This window comes from Podarcis pityusensis, assembly GCF_964106645.2.
Source record: "Podarcis pityusensis genome assembly, chromosome: 8".
NCBI lineage: Eukaryota > Metazoa > Chordata > Lepidosauria > Squamata > Lacertidae > Podarcis > Podarcis pityusensis.
In genome coordinates, this window is record NC_138033.1 from 32,489,553 (window position 1) to 32,506,769 (window position 17,217).

At 48.9% G+C, this 17,217-nt stretch overlaps 2 protein-coding genes across 18 annotated transcripts in view; one reads left to right on the forward strand and one right to left on the reverse strand.

Annotated features, from left to right (window-relative positions):
* MACF1 (microtubule actin crosslinking factor 1) overlaps positions 1-17,217 on the reverse strand; it is a 292,958-nt gene that overhangs the window by 59,284 nt on the left and 216,457 nt on the right. The gene's annotated exons all lie outside the window — the stretch shown is intronic.
* Positions 268-8,417, forward strand: LOC308483136 (uncharacterized protein; the record flags this gene model as incomplete). Its single annotated transcript, XM_081016721.1, has 6 exons — positions 268-275; positions 769-1,054; positions 1,141-1,921; positions 2,809-2,882; positions 6,763-6,797; positions 8,242-8,417. The coding sequence occupies 6 exons, from the start codon at positions 268-270 to the stop codon at positions 8,321-8,323; spliced, it is 1,266 nt and encodes a 421-aa protein (XP_080872847.1). The 3' UTR covers positions 8,324-8,417.

Below are 17,217 nucleotides of genomic sequence, written 5' to 3' on the forward strand. Positions count from 1 at the left end.
GACCGCCTGTTGACATTCTCCTTCTTCTCTGGATTTGGCCGCCGCCTTGGGGGTGCCGGTGCTGACTTGGAAACATCACTACTAAGTTTCAAGGCATCAAAAATGACCCTCTCGTCTAACTTTTTGCTCTCTGGTGCCTTTGATTCAAAGACACTGGGTGCCCCTAAAGTTCCATTGCTAGAGATTGTGCTGCCATCCCCTTTTTCAAGAGTACTCTTGGAAGGCTGGCTAGTCTTGGACCCCTGATCAATTTGCTCATTTATCCTCATGGTGTCGTAGATGGACCTCTGAGGGACGTAACAGTCTTCTATATACCCATCCTCATCCTCTCCTTTCCCCAAGCAAGCAGGACTCTGCCTTAAACAGTCAGGCCTGCTGAGTGGCTTGCCCATACTTTTCAAAACAATAAAAGAAAACAGAACAGAATAGAATGGGGGGGGGGGACCCCCGCAGAGAAGAGTCCCACAACGACAAAAAAAACCCTCCCCTGCCTCACAAGCTCTCCATTCAAAGCAAAATGAAATAGATTATGGTGGAGCAAGGTGTCTTTTGAAAATCCCTAATAACCACTTGGGAGGCCACAATTTTGTATTCCACAGAAGTTACAGAGCTTTCCAGAGAGAAGTCATCTTCCACCGTGGAAGTCCTTGAAAGAGGCAAGACATTCCATGGCTCCTGCGGAAACGCTAGCAGTCCAAGGCCAACACATAAAGCCGTTTCTGCCGATCGCTATTTGCAAGCCCTCCGCCTCCTCCGGTTGCTCGGTAGGGCTGCTCTCCTTAAGGCAAGTCTTCCAGCCCGCTCCGACAAAGCCTCTTCCAGAGGGCGCCCCGGTCGGAAGCTCAGCAGCGGCGGCGGCGAGGAAAAGGCCAGCTCTCGGGAAGGCGGCCGCAGAGCGCGCTCTCCTGGCGGAACAAAGGCCCGGCCTCCCGCGCGCCTCCATGCCCGGGCAGAACTGCGCTTTGCAGAGGCTGCTTCGTCGGCCCCTCGGCGCGGCGCGGCTGGCTCGGACTGCGCCCGGCGGCGGAGATCCCTCGCGGTCCCAGCGCAGGAAGTTCTTCATGCCGGGCGACGTCGGGCGCCTCCAGTCTGCCCAGCATCCTCGGCCGGCGGGCGGGATAGCTGGTTCAGCACCGCTAGCAAAGGCCCCGGAAGGTAGGCGGGCAGCTCTCCCCGTGCAGTCTGGGAATCTCGTGGCGAAGTCCGCTCGGCGTTCCTCCCTCGCTCAAGGGCGGCGGCAGCCGGCGGACAGAAGCAGAGGCGCCTCCGCAGGGGACGGGCTGGGACAGCCGGCTGCCGGTGTCCTCGCCGGGCGGCTCTCGGCTCCTACCATGCTCGGGCCGCGCAGACGGAGCTCTCCCCGCTTGCTTGCTCGCTCTCCAGGAGGGAAGTTTAGTTGGAGCCTTTTGTGCGTCGCGGCGGCGGCGGCAAGAGCGGGGCCCGCCTCCCCCGGCAGCCGTCCCCGCCGAGCCGAGCCGTGGGCTGCATGTCAAGCGAGCAGCAGGAGCCGGAGCCGCCGCCGCCGCCCCCTCTTCTGTGCTCCCTAACGGGGCTGCAGCTGTCACGGCCCTTCTCAGCGCACAAACTTCTTGCCGGGGGAACAAAAGGCTGCGCGGCGAGGCTCGCTCGGATGGAGGGATGCAGAGCGCGCGACGGCTGGCTGGCTGGCAGGCCGCTCCTCTTGCTCGCCCTTGGAGGACGGCCGGCGGGGCGAGACCAAGCAGCAGTCCGCCCCCCGCCCGGGAAGCCCAACTCCGGCAGGAGAGCTCCGGCCCTCAGCGCCAACGGCTGCGAGATTCCGGCTGGGCCACCGAGCTGCCAACTCCGAGGGGAGGGGACGCGCCGAGTGGCGGGGAGGGAGAGAGGGGAGGGAGGAAGGAGGCGGGGACCAGCAGGCGAGGCGAGGCGGAGCGGGGAGGAGGTAGGATGGGGGCGGCCTTAGTGAGCCCCGGGCGGGCTCGGCGAAGCCAACGGCCACGGGCGGATCGAGGCGCGGAAATCCAGCCCCGCCAGTCAAGACCCGGCCGCTCAGCAGCGGGAAACGCGGCTGGGCGCTGAGCCTGGTCCGCGGGGGAGAAAAGGAATCTTGCTGGTTCAAGGGGAGAAACAACCCCTCCCCCGCCTTGTCTGGGTCTCCCCCTCCTCCTCTGCCCCCTTCGCCTGGGGCGGAGGTCGCAGCGCAAATCCCTTGACAAAGAGCAGCGGCGCCCTGCTTCCCTCCAGCGCGCCCCTCCGCTGACTCCGGTTCGCGGAGGCCAAGACTTTTTGGGGGGCGGGGGCGGGGAGAGACGCCTTGCGATCAGCAACCGCCCGCACGACTGCCAGCGAATCTCTCTCCACCCTCTCTCCGGCAAACAACCGTCCCCCAAACCAGAGAAATATAAGGTTCTGCCTCGAGTAGCACACTGGAGCCGCAAAGATGGTAGAGACGTTTCGTTGGAGCGTGAGAACGCGCCGTTTGAACATGTGCAGAGTGCAGAGCAAACAATCTTCTCAAAGCTGCAATTTTCACTAGGGGGCGGAAATGATAGTACCTCACCACTGTCTTCCTCCTAGGCATACAAAACCACTATTCTAAATTGCTGACGTTGGGTTTTTCCAGGAGAGGGCAGGGGAAATAACTTGCAGATGAGCTTATTAATATGATGGAGCAGGGGAGGTACCTGTGCAGAGTAAATCCCTCTTCCTTAGCTCTTATTTGCTATCCAACAATTGGCTAAGGAGTTGCAGGTCATTTAAATCTCCTGCAACCTTACAGCTTTGACAACACTGTGTATGAAAGCATCCTCACTTCCATTTTTTTTAAAGCACAGGTGTGCATGTGTGAGAAAACAGCAGGACAGGGTCAAGATGTGTCTTTATGTGGAAATATCTGCACAAAGGTATGCTAGGATATTTCAAATGGGGCTAAAGTTTCATAGTTGGATTTCAAAGGCGTTTGCCTGACATTTCCCTTGCAACACACCATTTTAGGAGGGCCATAGCGAAGACCCAACATAACCTGCTTCTAACTACATGATAGGATTAAGCCCTGTGAAACAAAGAATAAAAGAGTTCCTCTTTTGGGGGCCTTCCTCACACATATGACACCCACAACCAGCCCTCATGGTACTGTACACTTCCAAAGAAAAGCATGTGAAGAGTGAGCCTCAGTTAGTAAGGTGTAAAGCCTCACATGAAAAGCTGTGATTCTTCTCTATGCCTCCTTTAAATTTTCAGGGCAATATGAATGGAGACAGGTAAGTGGGGTCAGATGGAGAGGAAATACAGCAAGCTTCCCACTTTAGCTGTGGCTAGGGTGGGGTTGCATTAATGAATCACAGCACATTTTGGTCGTGCTGCCACACACACACACACACACACACACACACACACACCAAAGGTGGGGTGAAATGTAGGCAGCATCACCCCAAGGAGTGAAAAGAGCAGCCCTGCAGTGACATGCAGTGGCTCATCCAGAGGCTCAGTTTGGGCCATGGATCTTCACAGCGTACTTGTTTTTACTGCAAGAGCCCCTGGCTGGAGCACTTCTGACCATGTGCAAACACTTTTTAACAAGTCACTCCCTGCCAATCTGGCTTCCCTGCAACATGACTATTTGCAGAAACAAAGCACCAAGAGCAAGCAAAGGTGAAGGTTTCTAGCTCTAGCAACACTGCAGGCGCTGGCAGGAGAAACATTGCACAGGCTTTTGCCTCAATGAGGCCCTGAATCCTTAATGCTCAATAGTCCCAACTCCTTGTAGTCATACAGTTTTCAAGCTTTTCTACATTGAACTTTGCCCACCTTGTCATGTAGGAGGGCATCATTCTCAGCTCATACCAGGTGTCCTGGGCTTCTCCTTGGAAACCAAAAGCACAGCCTGCAATACTCTGTGGCTGGTGAAGGGAGTTGCTGGTAGTCTTGGGGCAAACACTCTTTCAAGGAAGATTGTCTACCTTGATTTGAGGAACCCACAGTGAACACTTGACAAAGCACAGATTTCCTCATTATACGATCTGGAAATCATGGCCAAAGAGCAAAAAGCAGTTGCCTCATCTGCAACAGCACGTTCACGCATCTTCTCCCCACAAAACCTGCAAGGTTGTGATTAAAAGCAGCAGCTGAACCCGGATTGTATGGGTGGGGGTAGAAGTGGGCGAGTGCAATTCACTTTCCATGTAAAGATAGCTCACACTCCTACCCAAGAAATTACCCTCCTAGGAGCTTCCTCCCACAATCAACCGAAGCAGTCCAGGCCACAGGTATAGCTGCACAGAGCAGGTGCACAATCCAGCGAGGCAATTCTGGGGGAGGAGCAATTCTTGTCAATCAAATCAAACTTTAAATATGATTTCCTCCCCCAAGGTGAGGGAGAAAACTTGGCAAACAGTTAAGGGATGGGCCAAGTAAAGTTGATCCAGATTATCTGCTTGGATTCTGGTGCCACAGAGCATTCATCTCATTAACCAACATTTCATTGCATCATTTATACCAAACAGGAAATTTCACCACCAAAAAGCCCTATAGCAATGGCTGCATACAGGGTTAGAGAGATTGCCCAGCCTCCTCTCTTCCCAGAGCCCCACCAGCCAATATACTGTTTTGTGTGCACACAGAGACCCCTTTCCTGGCCTTTCCCTTGCTTGGCTCAAGAGCGCAGTAGACAGCCAGACATTACAGTCACAGAAGAACGTCTAGGCTAGCTGTAATAATTGGATGCAGCTGCAACAATAATCTGGCCAGTAGTTTCACCAAAGCAGGCCCTTCATGTGCCACCGCCGCCTTCGCTGTTCAAACTGCCTTCAATTGCGCAGGGCAAGTTTTTCTCTTTTAACGGCTCTCCCAGCTTCCTGCAGGAAGAATCTGAGGAATTCCATGTGAGGTTTCCCCCCTCACTTATAAAAGGACGATGTGTTGAGTTTGCAGCCAGGAATTCTTTGGCTATTTCCTCATCAGGTCACATGCCAACAAAAGGAGTGCCAATATACATTCATTCCCCTCCTCCTTGGAAGAGGGAATGTGGGCCTATCCCCTTCCCCACTAAAATCAAATATGCACATAAAGATAATGACATCGAAATTGGTCTGTCCTTCATCACATGAACTGACTCTCTTGAAGCTGAAATATTTGCTTTGAACTGGCATTACTTCAAGCCTGCTTGACGGTCTTGGAAAAATTCCAAGTAGCAAAAACTCACACAAGATGCCCACGTATAAGAATGGTAACATTTCTTCCACTCCACCCACTTCCTTGAAATGGTCTCTAAAATTTCAGCGCTGGCAACTAAGAATCTGAAATATCTCTTCCCCTGCCCCCAACTGATTCTTTAAGATAGGGGTAGGGAACCTGGAGTCTAAATACTGCAGACCTCACTTTCTGGTCCTTGGGAGACTCCACAGGCCACACCTTTCACTGGCCCTGCCTAAAACCACTATCCTAGAGCAGTTGTGCCTGGCTTAAATGTGTCTTCGAACTTGGATAATGCCTCTTCCTTGCCTGGAGAGAGAACAGGGAGGGGGGGGTGTAGGAACTAATGCCTCCCTGCTCCTATATATATTTTTCAAAAACCTGGAGGGACATTTTACCTGGTGGGGGGGGGGGAATCCTTTTGGGTTCATAACAAGAGGGCACTCCTTTAAATGAATAATGGCTACTTCCTTATGACTGTCTTCAGCACTTTGAGTGTTCTGGGGTCCTTCCAATAAGATGCTCTGAGCACCCAGAAAATTGGCCCAGGTGTAGGAGATGGGCGGAGTACAAGATTTCTGAGGGATCCATGGGGACCATGGTTCCTTTTGCATTTCTTGCAGTGTGATGTAGAAAGACCAGCCAAGCAGCCAGCTGTGGCACTGAACTATATTTACCTGATGATGGAACTTCCAGACTCTGTATCCCCTAGCGACAATTTAGAAGGAAGGGCATGAGAGAGAGGGAGAACAAGCCAAAGGCACGTCTGCTAATTTCAGTTTATTTGTGGGATTACAGTATGCCTGGTGAGCAAAGAATCCCAAGGCAAATTCAAGCAAACTCCCAAGCCCACATGCACAGCAAAGGTTTGTTAGCTCAAGAGGCTCATCCTTTCGAGTAGCCCCAACCTGACACCTTCCAGATGTTTTGGACTACAATTCCACCAGCATGGCCATGTGATGCTGGGGCTGCTGGAAGTGGTAGTCCAAAATGCCTGGAGGACAATAACTTGGGGGGGGGGGCACTTTTAAGCCAAAGTTGGTTTCCTTCTGTAGCCAGCAGCTTTTCACAAAGCATTTCTTTAAAAGGAGGAGCTGGGACTTTGCCCACTGTTGCACCTGGGTCCCCGCCTTGTTAAACTGATTGCAGGGTTTGCTGTAGTAGCTCAACAGTGGATGGAAAGCAGTCTACATGCTCAGAAGTACAGTGTTAATCCACATGTTTGGGGAATGTGGCTTGTAGCCACAGAGCTACAAGCAGATTCCAGGACTGTGCTCTGGTGAGCCACTGAGCAAATTAATCCTACAAACTGATCTTAAGTAGGGCTGTCGAGCAATTAATGAATGGCAGTTGATAACACACAAGGCAGGTGGTATGAGGCCGCTTCCTATGTTCCTGACTCAGACCCTTGGACCCATCTATCACAGTACTGTCTACACTGACTGGCAGGGACTCTCCAGGGTTTCAGGCAGGAGATCCCAAAGTCTAAAATATTTGTACTGTATTGAGACAGCAGCAGTGGCATTTTAAAGCACACTATTAACAGGAAAAGACCACCTTCAATGTTTTCTTTTTGTCATTTTTTTATGGCAGTGGCACACTGTACTCAAAATAGCCTCAGAAAATAGGTAAGTGGTTTTTTTTAACTCTGCTAATTAAAATCTGTTCCCATGGATTCATCAGCAAAAGATTTAGTTGATTGATCTACTGATTAAATCAATTAAAGCTTGAAGCTCAAGTCTTAAACTATGGGTTGTGTTTCACAAACAAGGCATAAGAAGACTGTTGATGGTTAAACAGCACCAAGGATTACAGCAAAACTCCCTATTTTTCCTTCAGAAGGCAGAGCACCTCCATATATGGGGCTTGCTGGGCATGCAAAAGTATACAACACAGCCTGTATTTTGCTTATAGGCCTTGCCTCGTGCACCCCCCTCCACACTGCCCATTTGTAGACTTCAGCACCCTCCTTACCCCTATCTGCTAAACAACTGCACAACAGCTCCTCCAGGCAACAACACAAACTGCTTGCACGGGCAAGCCACATCAGGAGGCTATTTGGATGGGTATTTTTAGGTCCCTCGTAATGCAACTTAGCAGCTGGAAGTAAGCAGCAAAGCAAAGCACTTTCCTCAAGACTTAATTTCTAAAATGTGAGGGGCCCAGACCCAATATTGGCCTAGAAGGCATTCTTCACTATTCCACCTTGGTGTGTGAGCGGCTTGAGGCTGCTCAGTGGTGAGAATTCACTCAGCACGTGCCCAGTAACATGTTCACTTCTTTAGAATGAAAGAACGTAAGAACAGCCTACTGGATCAGGCTCACCTAGTCCAGCATAGGTGGACATCCTTTTCTCATAGTGGCCAACCAGATTCCTGTGAGAAACCCTCAAGCACAGCTCATGCACAATGGAAGCATTGCTGCTTCCAACTGTGGAGGTAGAGCATAGGCATCGTGGCTAGTAGCCAATGATAGCCCTCCCCTCCATGAATTAGTCTAATCTTCTTTCAAAGTCATCCACGTTGGTGGCCATCACTGCCTCCGGGGGGAGCGAGTTCCATAATTTGACTATATGCTGCATGAAGTACTTTCTTTGATCTGTCCTGAATCTTCCAGCATTAATTCACACACTCCAAGGCTAAGCCCATGACAGTGGAAGCAGGCTTTGGTTCAAACAACACCCCCTGATTTCCTAGGCCCATTCAGTGATCTTTGACTGGACTATGACGGGGTTATTGGGGAAAGATTGGGGGGGGGCAGTTTTGGCTAACAGAACTATGATGTAAGGAGACACCTGCTGAGTCAGGCCAAAGGTCCATCTCAGCCCAGCATCCTGTTTCCAACAATAAGCAACCAGAGGCATCTTGGGAGGCCACAAGCAGGTCAGGAGGAAAATAGACTGATCCTCACAGTTTGTCCCAGGTTTCTGGTGTTACTGGTAGGCTGCCTCTGCACTTGGAAGTTCTAGTTAGCCATTATGATTCTTGGAAGGTCATAAATATACAGCACCTTTTTTTGCTTTTTTGTCAGAGTCCAGTGACCTTACAATCTTATCTGCTTCTTCTTTTTAAGGATAGTTATGGAGATTTTGCAGCAATCTTCCTCAAACTGGTACCCACTAGATCTCTTAAGACTACAGCTCCCATCAACCTGAGCAAGGCATGGCTGATTTACAGGCACAAAGTTTTTCACAGGGAGGTGCTCCTCCACAACCACAGCCAGGAGCATTAAAGTTATCCCAGTGATGAGCGATCAGTGATTATGCTAATTCAGAACTTAACACTGCACCTTCGCACAAGCACACACCCTCCTACGAAAGAAGCGGGATTTGTATAATTTATTTTAAAGCCCCTCCTTCACTCACGCTCGGCTAGTACTTACGAAACACAAGGGATTTACTTTATCTTTCCTCCTCCATTCAACCTCTTCCAGCCTAGATCCAGCAGTTCTGCCTGCACCAATCTTTGAGGGGAGGAAATTACATTTCTGTGGACATAGGGGGTAGCTGTGACACAAGGCTAAACCCTCAGCTCCAAACGTGCTCTAGACAAAAGCTGCCAGGCTAATCCCACCCAACTGCACTGCACTGGGCAATTCCTTTTATCTGCTTTGCTCATGACAGACTTCAAACTGATTTCATGTCAGGTCTCAGGCACCTTACAATCCTGCTTTCCTAAGAAGAAAAGCCTCTTCTCTTCTTGCAGACTGTGGTTAAAGGAAGGTGGCCTTGTCCCAACAGCCAGAGTTAGCATTTCTGCAAGCGATGCAACAGAATTTCCTAGGATGCACTGCAGAAAATTGCTCCCCACAACAGCCCAACCAGGCCATGCCTGGCAAAGTGCCTGGATTAAACCTGCTCACCAAACTGACTGAAGCCCACCAGGCACAGATCAAGCCTTGCTAGATGCTAAGCAACCACCAGACAACAAAACCAGGACGTTTCTGGAGCCCTACAGTCTGGCATGGTCCATTTAAGGAGCATATTTCATCCACAGAAAATAAGGAAGCACAACACCACTGAAAGAAAGTTGCAGCTCCAATACAAGCTTCTCTTTCTGCCATTGGAAGGAATATCATCTCACACTGGTGGTGGCAAGCCCTTGTTCTAGCTCCTTTGGGGAATAGTGGAAGAAAACTGGTCTATATATTACACCAACCCATGCCCTGCAATCCTGGTTACAATACCATTCAGATAGAGTGTTTTCAGTGTCCTCAGATATGACATTTGGCACCAGCAAAGGTCACTTTAAGTGACAGGATTAGGGCCACTCCATCAACTCAGCTGTGAACTGCCATAGTTGGGCTTTCCACTTGCCCAGAACTCACCCTCTCAGTGGCCATTCCTCCTGGTTGCGCAACATTTACTTTTTTTGAAGAATTTGTACCTAAAATTGCTTATTCTCCAGCACTAGATGCTACACTGAAGAGTGGCCCTCACTTCAGCCATCCCAGGGAGTGGTGGATCCTTCCCACTGCCATGCCTTCATCTATTCCTCAAACTGAAACCCTGCCTGGCCTGATTGGCTGGGAGACCCCTATGTAAGCTTCCCACCTTTGCAGCTCATCCAGTCCTTGGGCATTCTGCTTGCAATCTTCCATCTGCACTTCAGGCCTCTCCTGGGTCTCCCACCTGATTAAGAGTCCCCTCTGATGCTTCATCTGGGTTGGCACTCAGCTGAGCTAAACCCTGGGCTTGTTTCCTTAAGGTTAATTTTCTTTTAAACATGTACCAAGTGCATTCCTCTTGCCACTAAGTAGCTTGCTTTAACATACTGGAGATTTTGGAACAGAGCTTCCAGGCGAAAGATGCCAAATTTGAGCCCTGGGCACCCAATTGTACGTACAACATACACTCTTCTATCTCCTTTTCCTTTTCTTAAGGAAAATAACCTCTGTTGCCAGCCTCCAGCTCATGAGTCACCTGCTTACTCTTAGTCTCTGAAACTGTGTTGCCTCAAATTTTGGGAAACTATGTAAGTGGACATAAATGACTAGTTTGTTGTCGGGAACCGAAAGCGCCCTGGTGATGCCAACCTCAGATAAAGCGGGTATTTTGCAGAGCTGCTAAGTAAACAGCCTCTTGGCTTGCCATGCCAAACACTACAGTGCTCACAGCTGCTGCCCATTCTGGGACGCACCCTGCAGGAAACACAACTCTCCCTCCCTACTCTGCTTGGCAAACCCAGCTGCTGATTGATTTCCACAACAGGAAGGTGTGGCAAGCAATGGGAGCTGATGAAGCATCCTTTTATGCTGTTTACCAAAGGGTCAAACCAGATACGCACACATTGCCCCAAACACAAGGCCAACTTGCCTTCCAGCACAGGGCAGCTTGAGAGCTGTTAAGAAGGCAAATACAAATGCCCACCCATCTAAAGCAGCCTTTGCCAACCTGGTCAGACTACATCTCCCATCAGCCTCAGCTACCACAGAGGCTGCTCTAAAGTGCTGAAATGCTAGCAATCATCAACCAGTGGACAGGTGCTTGGCTCACACCCTCCAGTTACTGAATCTGCATCTGCCTTCTCTCAACGTGGGGCATTCTGTGCTCTGAACTCTATGGGGAATGGCCCTGTTATATGATCAGGTGGTCCTTCCAGGATTCACACTCCTCCTTTTCACTCTTCCCAGCTGTGCATGAGTGCTAACTGTGGTTAGCCATTGGAGAAACATTCAGCACATAAGCAGAAGCAATCTTGCTTATTGCTACTTCGCATGTTGAACTTTGCACTGCAAACAAGTCCTGGGAGAAGACTCTAGCCTGGGTACCTGCTCCCTCTTTGTGGGGCACTAGTGGTTTGGACTGGGTACACTGCTCTGCCATGGGGACAGACCTGTCTTTTCATCACTGATAATGACTTAGAGCTTTCTACCTTGGCATTATTTGCTTCCTTGCACTGGCAAGGGAACATTGATGAGGAACTACTGGCTTCCTATACTGATGCAGCCAGAAGAAGAATCCGAGGCAAAACTGCACAGCATCCCTTTTACAACAGCCCTTCCCCCAAATAGGACATTCTGGGCCTGGAAAACTTATTAGCACAAGTTTGATCAGAAGGGGAAACCCTGTTGATTGTGGTGCTGCCCAGCTCATATTTCTCTGTAACAAGGCCTCCTTGGTGGTGGATCCCCATTTTTGGAATGACCTCCCTAGTAAGGTGTGTCCAATTTACATTCAGGGGGCATTTGCTGACTGAAAAGATGCTCTTCCCAGCAACTTTGTAATTATTTGCTGTGAGGATATGCAGCTGTTTTAAAATGTTTTTAGGTGGCCTTAAAGTTTATAAAGAGGTTTTTATTGTATTGTAATTGCATTGTTTTACTACCTTGTTGCTTACTGCCCTGGGCTCCTTTCAGAGCAAGGGTTGGGCAGAAAATTAATTAACAAATAAGCAAACAAATAAGCAAACAGGGGAGAAACTGAGTTCAGCATCAACTCCCAAGGGAGCCAGATTGCACCTCATCCTGAGAGCGAGAGAGAGGTAGAAAGAGAGAGAGAGCTCAAACTGCAAGACTGACCTCCCACCAAAAGGCCAAGGTCATGGTTAATCAGGGTTTTTTCCCCAGTCTTCCGCAGAACGAACAATGGCAAGATTCTTTGGCCAATGCTGCTTTTGGCAAGCAAAGGCTGTCTGGGTTCCTGCTGGCTTCTCTTCCAAAGCACTTTTATTCCTTGAGTAAGAAGGGTGTTGCCTGACACAACACATTAAGACTTCTTACTGGAGCTGGAGAACATCTCTGCTTGCACACAGATCTATTTGCAGCACCTGCACATTCACACATTAGGAAGGGGCCTGCCACCCTCAGCGCCATCCCCTTGTTACTTATGTGCACAGTACCTAGGTGTATGCTGGCAAGAAGGGGGAGGAACCATAAGCAAACATTTAAATACAAGGAGTCTAAATATAAAGTGACTTAATTAATTCAGTCTAATTTGATTAAAGTTTAAGCTAAAAAAATTAAACCTTGCTGATAATGCCAGTGCCTCTGCACTCATTGGCCAAGGCATTGGAAGGGATTTGAGAGCAAGCTAGCTTCTTCCTGAACAACCAGAGAAGAACACAGATGGATTGCATTATGCACCTCCCTTTCAGAAGCAGGCACACCAAACCCTTTTGCCTCCTCTCTTTTTTTTCCATGAGAGCATTAATGGGAGACGCTTGAGGCACCCCCCCCAAAAAAAAACACTTCAGGGGGCCCGGGGGCCCAGAGCCCTTCCCTTGCCCCCCAATTCAATTGGCTTCTAAGAACAGCAACTATTTCACATGGGAGAGCCCCAACTCAACCACAGTTTTAACTCTGCAGTCAATTACATTGATTAATGCCTAATTCATTTCAGTCTTCTGTTATAAAGCACTATTAACATGCAAGGCACATCTTGTTTGTCCTCTCACTTCCATTTTGCAGATGGAGAAGACCAGGGGCCCTTTTTTCTGCATGGAATCCCCCCGCCACACACACAGAGCCTTCCTTTTCTTGAGCTCACTGGGTCAGGTAACTGGAAAACAACAACAGATCATTTTTTCACCCTTATATACACCTCTACAGGCACCACCCATAGAAGCAGGGCGGGTGGGTTGCATGCAAACCTTAATCTTGACAGCATTTCCACTGTCAGAAGAAATACATCATCACCACCTTGCCACCCCTGGAAAAGCCTGACATCTATTGTTAGGATGGATGAATATGTGCATATTCTGTGCTATTTTATGAGAAAGAAAAGGCTTTGATGAGAGAAGAGTAGCAACAGTGGAGTATTTTGGGTGAGGGGCAGTACAGGATGTCCATCCAGCCAAGAACAGAGGTGCAGAGGTTAGTGCCTGCTTAATGAGGCACTATGTTGGAAAGTCATGAATGGGAGGCACAGGTAGGAACCAACAATGCAAAGCACCTGGAGGAAAGAAAAACACCCTAAGGGCTGAGCACTAGATGCTGGTCCAAGGCCACCCAGCCAAATGGGTGTCTCTCTGGCCCAGGTGCTGCTGCTCTCTAATCACTGGATAGAATTGCCCACAGCCCCAGTTCTAACGTTGCCCCCTGGAGGTGCTGGTGCCATGACTTAAAGAAGGTTAGGCAGCTGGGGAAGAGGAAGCATTCTGCTGGGTGATGCTGGCCGTCAAAACAGCAAGGCAGTGGCAGCAACAGCAACAATTTAAGTGGGCCTGGAAAGCATCCAACAAGGAAAACAAAATAGCTACCCTGTTCACCTCCCTCCCACCCCCAGCTGTTCAGAGCTGGACTGGAAGGAGCCAATGCACATCAGAGAAGGGTTAAAAATATTGCCAGCTGGGCCATCCGATCTGGCAAGGCAGAGGAATGAGCAAGGGTGGATTTATCAGCATCACAGCATCCAGAGAGACACCAGGATTACAGAGGAGACGATTCCTCTTCCTGCTACCCAGCAGGGCCAATGCAGCCACACAGAGAAACTAGGATTTCAAGTTACAGGCATAAAAATGTCAACCACGGGTGCTGGTTCAGATCCCTACTATGCCATGAAACTCACTGCCTAACCTATTTCAAAGTGTCTTGCATGGCCATCGTAAGGTTTAGGTATGTGCAGTGCTTCACACATCCTCAAGCATCCTTTCCCAACTTCAGCCACTTTGGACTACAGCTGTGCTGGGGGGCACCAGGTTGATAGGGCTACTTTAAAGGACTACCTTATGGTAATTGAAATGATGGTAACCAGGCCTGCTGCATTCTGCACAATTGCCCTGACAAAGTCAGCCTTGGTTCTCTATGGCCAAAATCGGCACCCAAAGAATGTCAACTTTATGAAGCCTCCTTTTCTAAAAAAAGCCCTGGCAACTGTGGGGATAAGTGCAGGGCAGCACCCAGGGCTAAACCAACCACAGAAGCAACCATCCAAAGCACTTTGGAAAGGTCCACCCCAACATCATCTTCAACACTGGAAAGGCACTTGTTTTTGGTGCAGGATGTAGATAATTTCCCTTAAAACATCAGCACAGATCGACCTTTAGATTTAGGGGGCGGGGGAGAGGAAGGAAGGGATGGAGAAAGCTGCAAAATAATTATTCTCCTAGGCACATCTAAGTTGCAAGGTGTTAGAAAGGTGGGGAGATGATTGGTTCGGAAGTGTTAATTCAGCAGTAAAATCCCTTCCATTCAAGTGTAACTAAATCCTATATGAAAGGTAAAGATCATTTACAAGAGGGAAAAGGATCACCACTCCTAGCTTTGTGGACAAGGAAGACAGGGGTAATGACTGGTGAACTAGTGGGCATTTGCAACCCTCTTAAAGCACATGAAAGCCTCACCTCACACCAGGGTTTGCACATTTGATCACAGAGGCAAAGGAAGGCTTTGTGTGCAGACTAGACTAGCCTCACTCATGGTCCATTTCAAGCTGGAATGATGGGTTATTCTGTCCTACATCACCATTTGTGCCTTTTTGTTTCTTAACACACAGGAGCCCCTATCTGCCTCTTTTGCATAAAAACTGAAAAGCACAAACCATTCAGAATAAAACAACAACCACTCAGCCTGCAAAGGTGATGATGTTGGTGTGTGTGATGGATCTAGCCTTTCTTCCTTCTCCCTCATGGCCGCCCCCACAAAGCGGCTCTATTGTTAGCCGAACTCCCGTTCTGCCAAGAGCACGCAGGTGCTTTTCAGCTTTTGGGTGGATGAAACCACCTGGAAAATCTGCATTCAATTTCATCCCCCTTCTGGCCACAGTGCCTTTGTTCCTGCAGTTATTACACAAAGCTGGCAAAGGATGGCAGCCAGACAGACAGCAAAAAGGAGAGAGGACTTGGGGGCGGGGGAGAGGGGGAGGAGAAGGAGGAGGCTATGGTTCTTTTAGGGTTGCCAATATGCAAAATCCCATTTCCAACAGGGCACTGGCTTCTTTTCTCCCCCAAAACAAAAAAGGCCATTGTAGGGAAAAGGAGCTCATGAACAGGAAATCCTTGAATGTATTGTCATCATCGCCACTAATACATTTCTTGAATCCCACCACTAGCCAGACCACAGGGGCAGCTTGGGCCGTTTCCGGTGGGGTTACAATCTGCACAAAGCAGGTGACGCTGGGGGGGGGGGGAGGATAAGGGACAAGTGCAGGGCTCAGTTTCAGTGCCAAGACTCCGCAACATACAAGGGTGAGATATTCATCCACTGAAATGGATGTTGGCTGGCAAACAGGTTGGAAGGGAGAGTACCTCTGAGCATCTGCAGAGTTTCTTTCAGTCATAGGTATTTATTTCTTGGGCTATGAAGCAGGCTGATTAACAGGCCTTGTTAGATGGAGCAAGAGAGATGAATCTGAAGGTGAAAAGTGAAGGGGTGTGCTTGTTTTTGCTATAGTTTGAACATTTCATCATCTTGGAACTTTTCTGAAATGTTTTGCTGATTCTTATTGTTCTCATGATCCCACTCATGCCACCCTGGCAAATATACATAAGTAAAGGGTGGGATTAAAAATATATTTTAAATCGGCCTTCCCCACCCTAGTGCCTTCCAGATGTTTGGGACTACAATTCCCATCAGTGCCAGCCAGCATAGGGAATTCTGATAGGAACTATAATTCAAAACATCTGGAGGGCACCAGGTGGGTGAAAGCTGCTTTTAGCAAATAAGCAAGCCTCTCTCTTAGTAACGATTGGAGTCTCTTTGGCATCCTGTATGGTGCCTGGCACATTCCTGAGGCTTATTAAGAACCAGACAACCATATTTCTGGGTGTGTAGCAGCAAGCATGGAATTACATTGGCATACGTGTAAGTGTGGAGGGGGGCAACTGAAGATGAACATCAGCCTTGCATGAAGTCCTTTCTGGGTCTGGCTGGATGCTTTAATGTATTTCCTGGTAACCAGTCATAGTCCCATCCCCCTACGCTGCGCATGGTAATTTGCACTCTTAATCAAATAATTGGAGTGATTAGGCAATGGATGGTTTGACTGCAGATTAAAAACAGAGCTCCAATAGACTGGAACCAGCCATCTGGTCTCTCTGTGTGTCTCTTTGCTACCTCTCAATGACTCTTCAGAAGCTTCTGCTGGGGAACACCAGGGCAGCTCTGCTTGCAGGCACCCATCCCAGTGTAAACCTACCCTCCTCCATAACTTTCTACCTACAGGGTTCAGGTTTTAAGGTCTGCACAAGCCACAAGCCCTGTCTCCTCCATAGCATCTCACCGACTGTGATCTTCATCACAGACCAAGCACACCTTTTTGACTGCACCAACCAAGTTCAGACAGCAGAAGCAGTGTTAGAAACTGAAATACTGTATGAAAGCTAGGAGCTAAATGGCACCTTAAACCTAGGTTATGGGCGCAACAACGGAATGCCTAGGTGCGCTTTTTTATAACAAGAATACAAAGCTGAAAATGAATGAACTGCAGCTAAAATATTATGTTCATTTTTCACATGGTTTAGTCCTTCCCCTGCCCACCCCCCTAATATTCTTAAGAGGGTCTCTTCTCCAGTCTTCAGAGAGAAGCTGGAAGTGTGGAGGCAGAAAAAGGTCCTCCTTTCCTTCCACTCTGCAGTTTTAATCTGAAATTTTAGGTGCAGTACTACGCCCAGAGCTCAGAAACTGCTGGCACTAATGAAATTCCCTGTGACAAAATGCGCCTAGAACAATGGGAGTTTCAAACACTGAGCAGAAGCACTCACCAGGGACATCCTCAGTAGCTGTCCCTCTCTCACAAAACTCACCACGAGTCCAAGCCTGAGCACTTTCCATGAATCATATCAACACCATTTGGGCTGGGGTGGATTTGGTGGGCTGAGATTAAGCCAGCAGCAACCCACCTCTGCCCCTATCTCATTAGCCGGCATTAAGCAAAGCATAATTCTCCCCTTCCTCTCTGCTCCACATCTGCAACATGGGGCAGTAACAAAGGCATATATTCCTGTGACATAATTTTTTCCTTACCACTTTTAATACTGAATTCCAAATTGTTGCAATTGTTGGTGAAGGGCAGATAATTCTAATATACTAGCACTAATTATACCACTGGACTGGTTTAAAGATTACAGAGATAATGTGCTTTGAAAATACAAAAAGTGTTGTATAAATGCT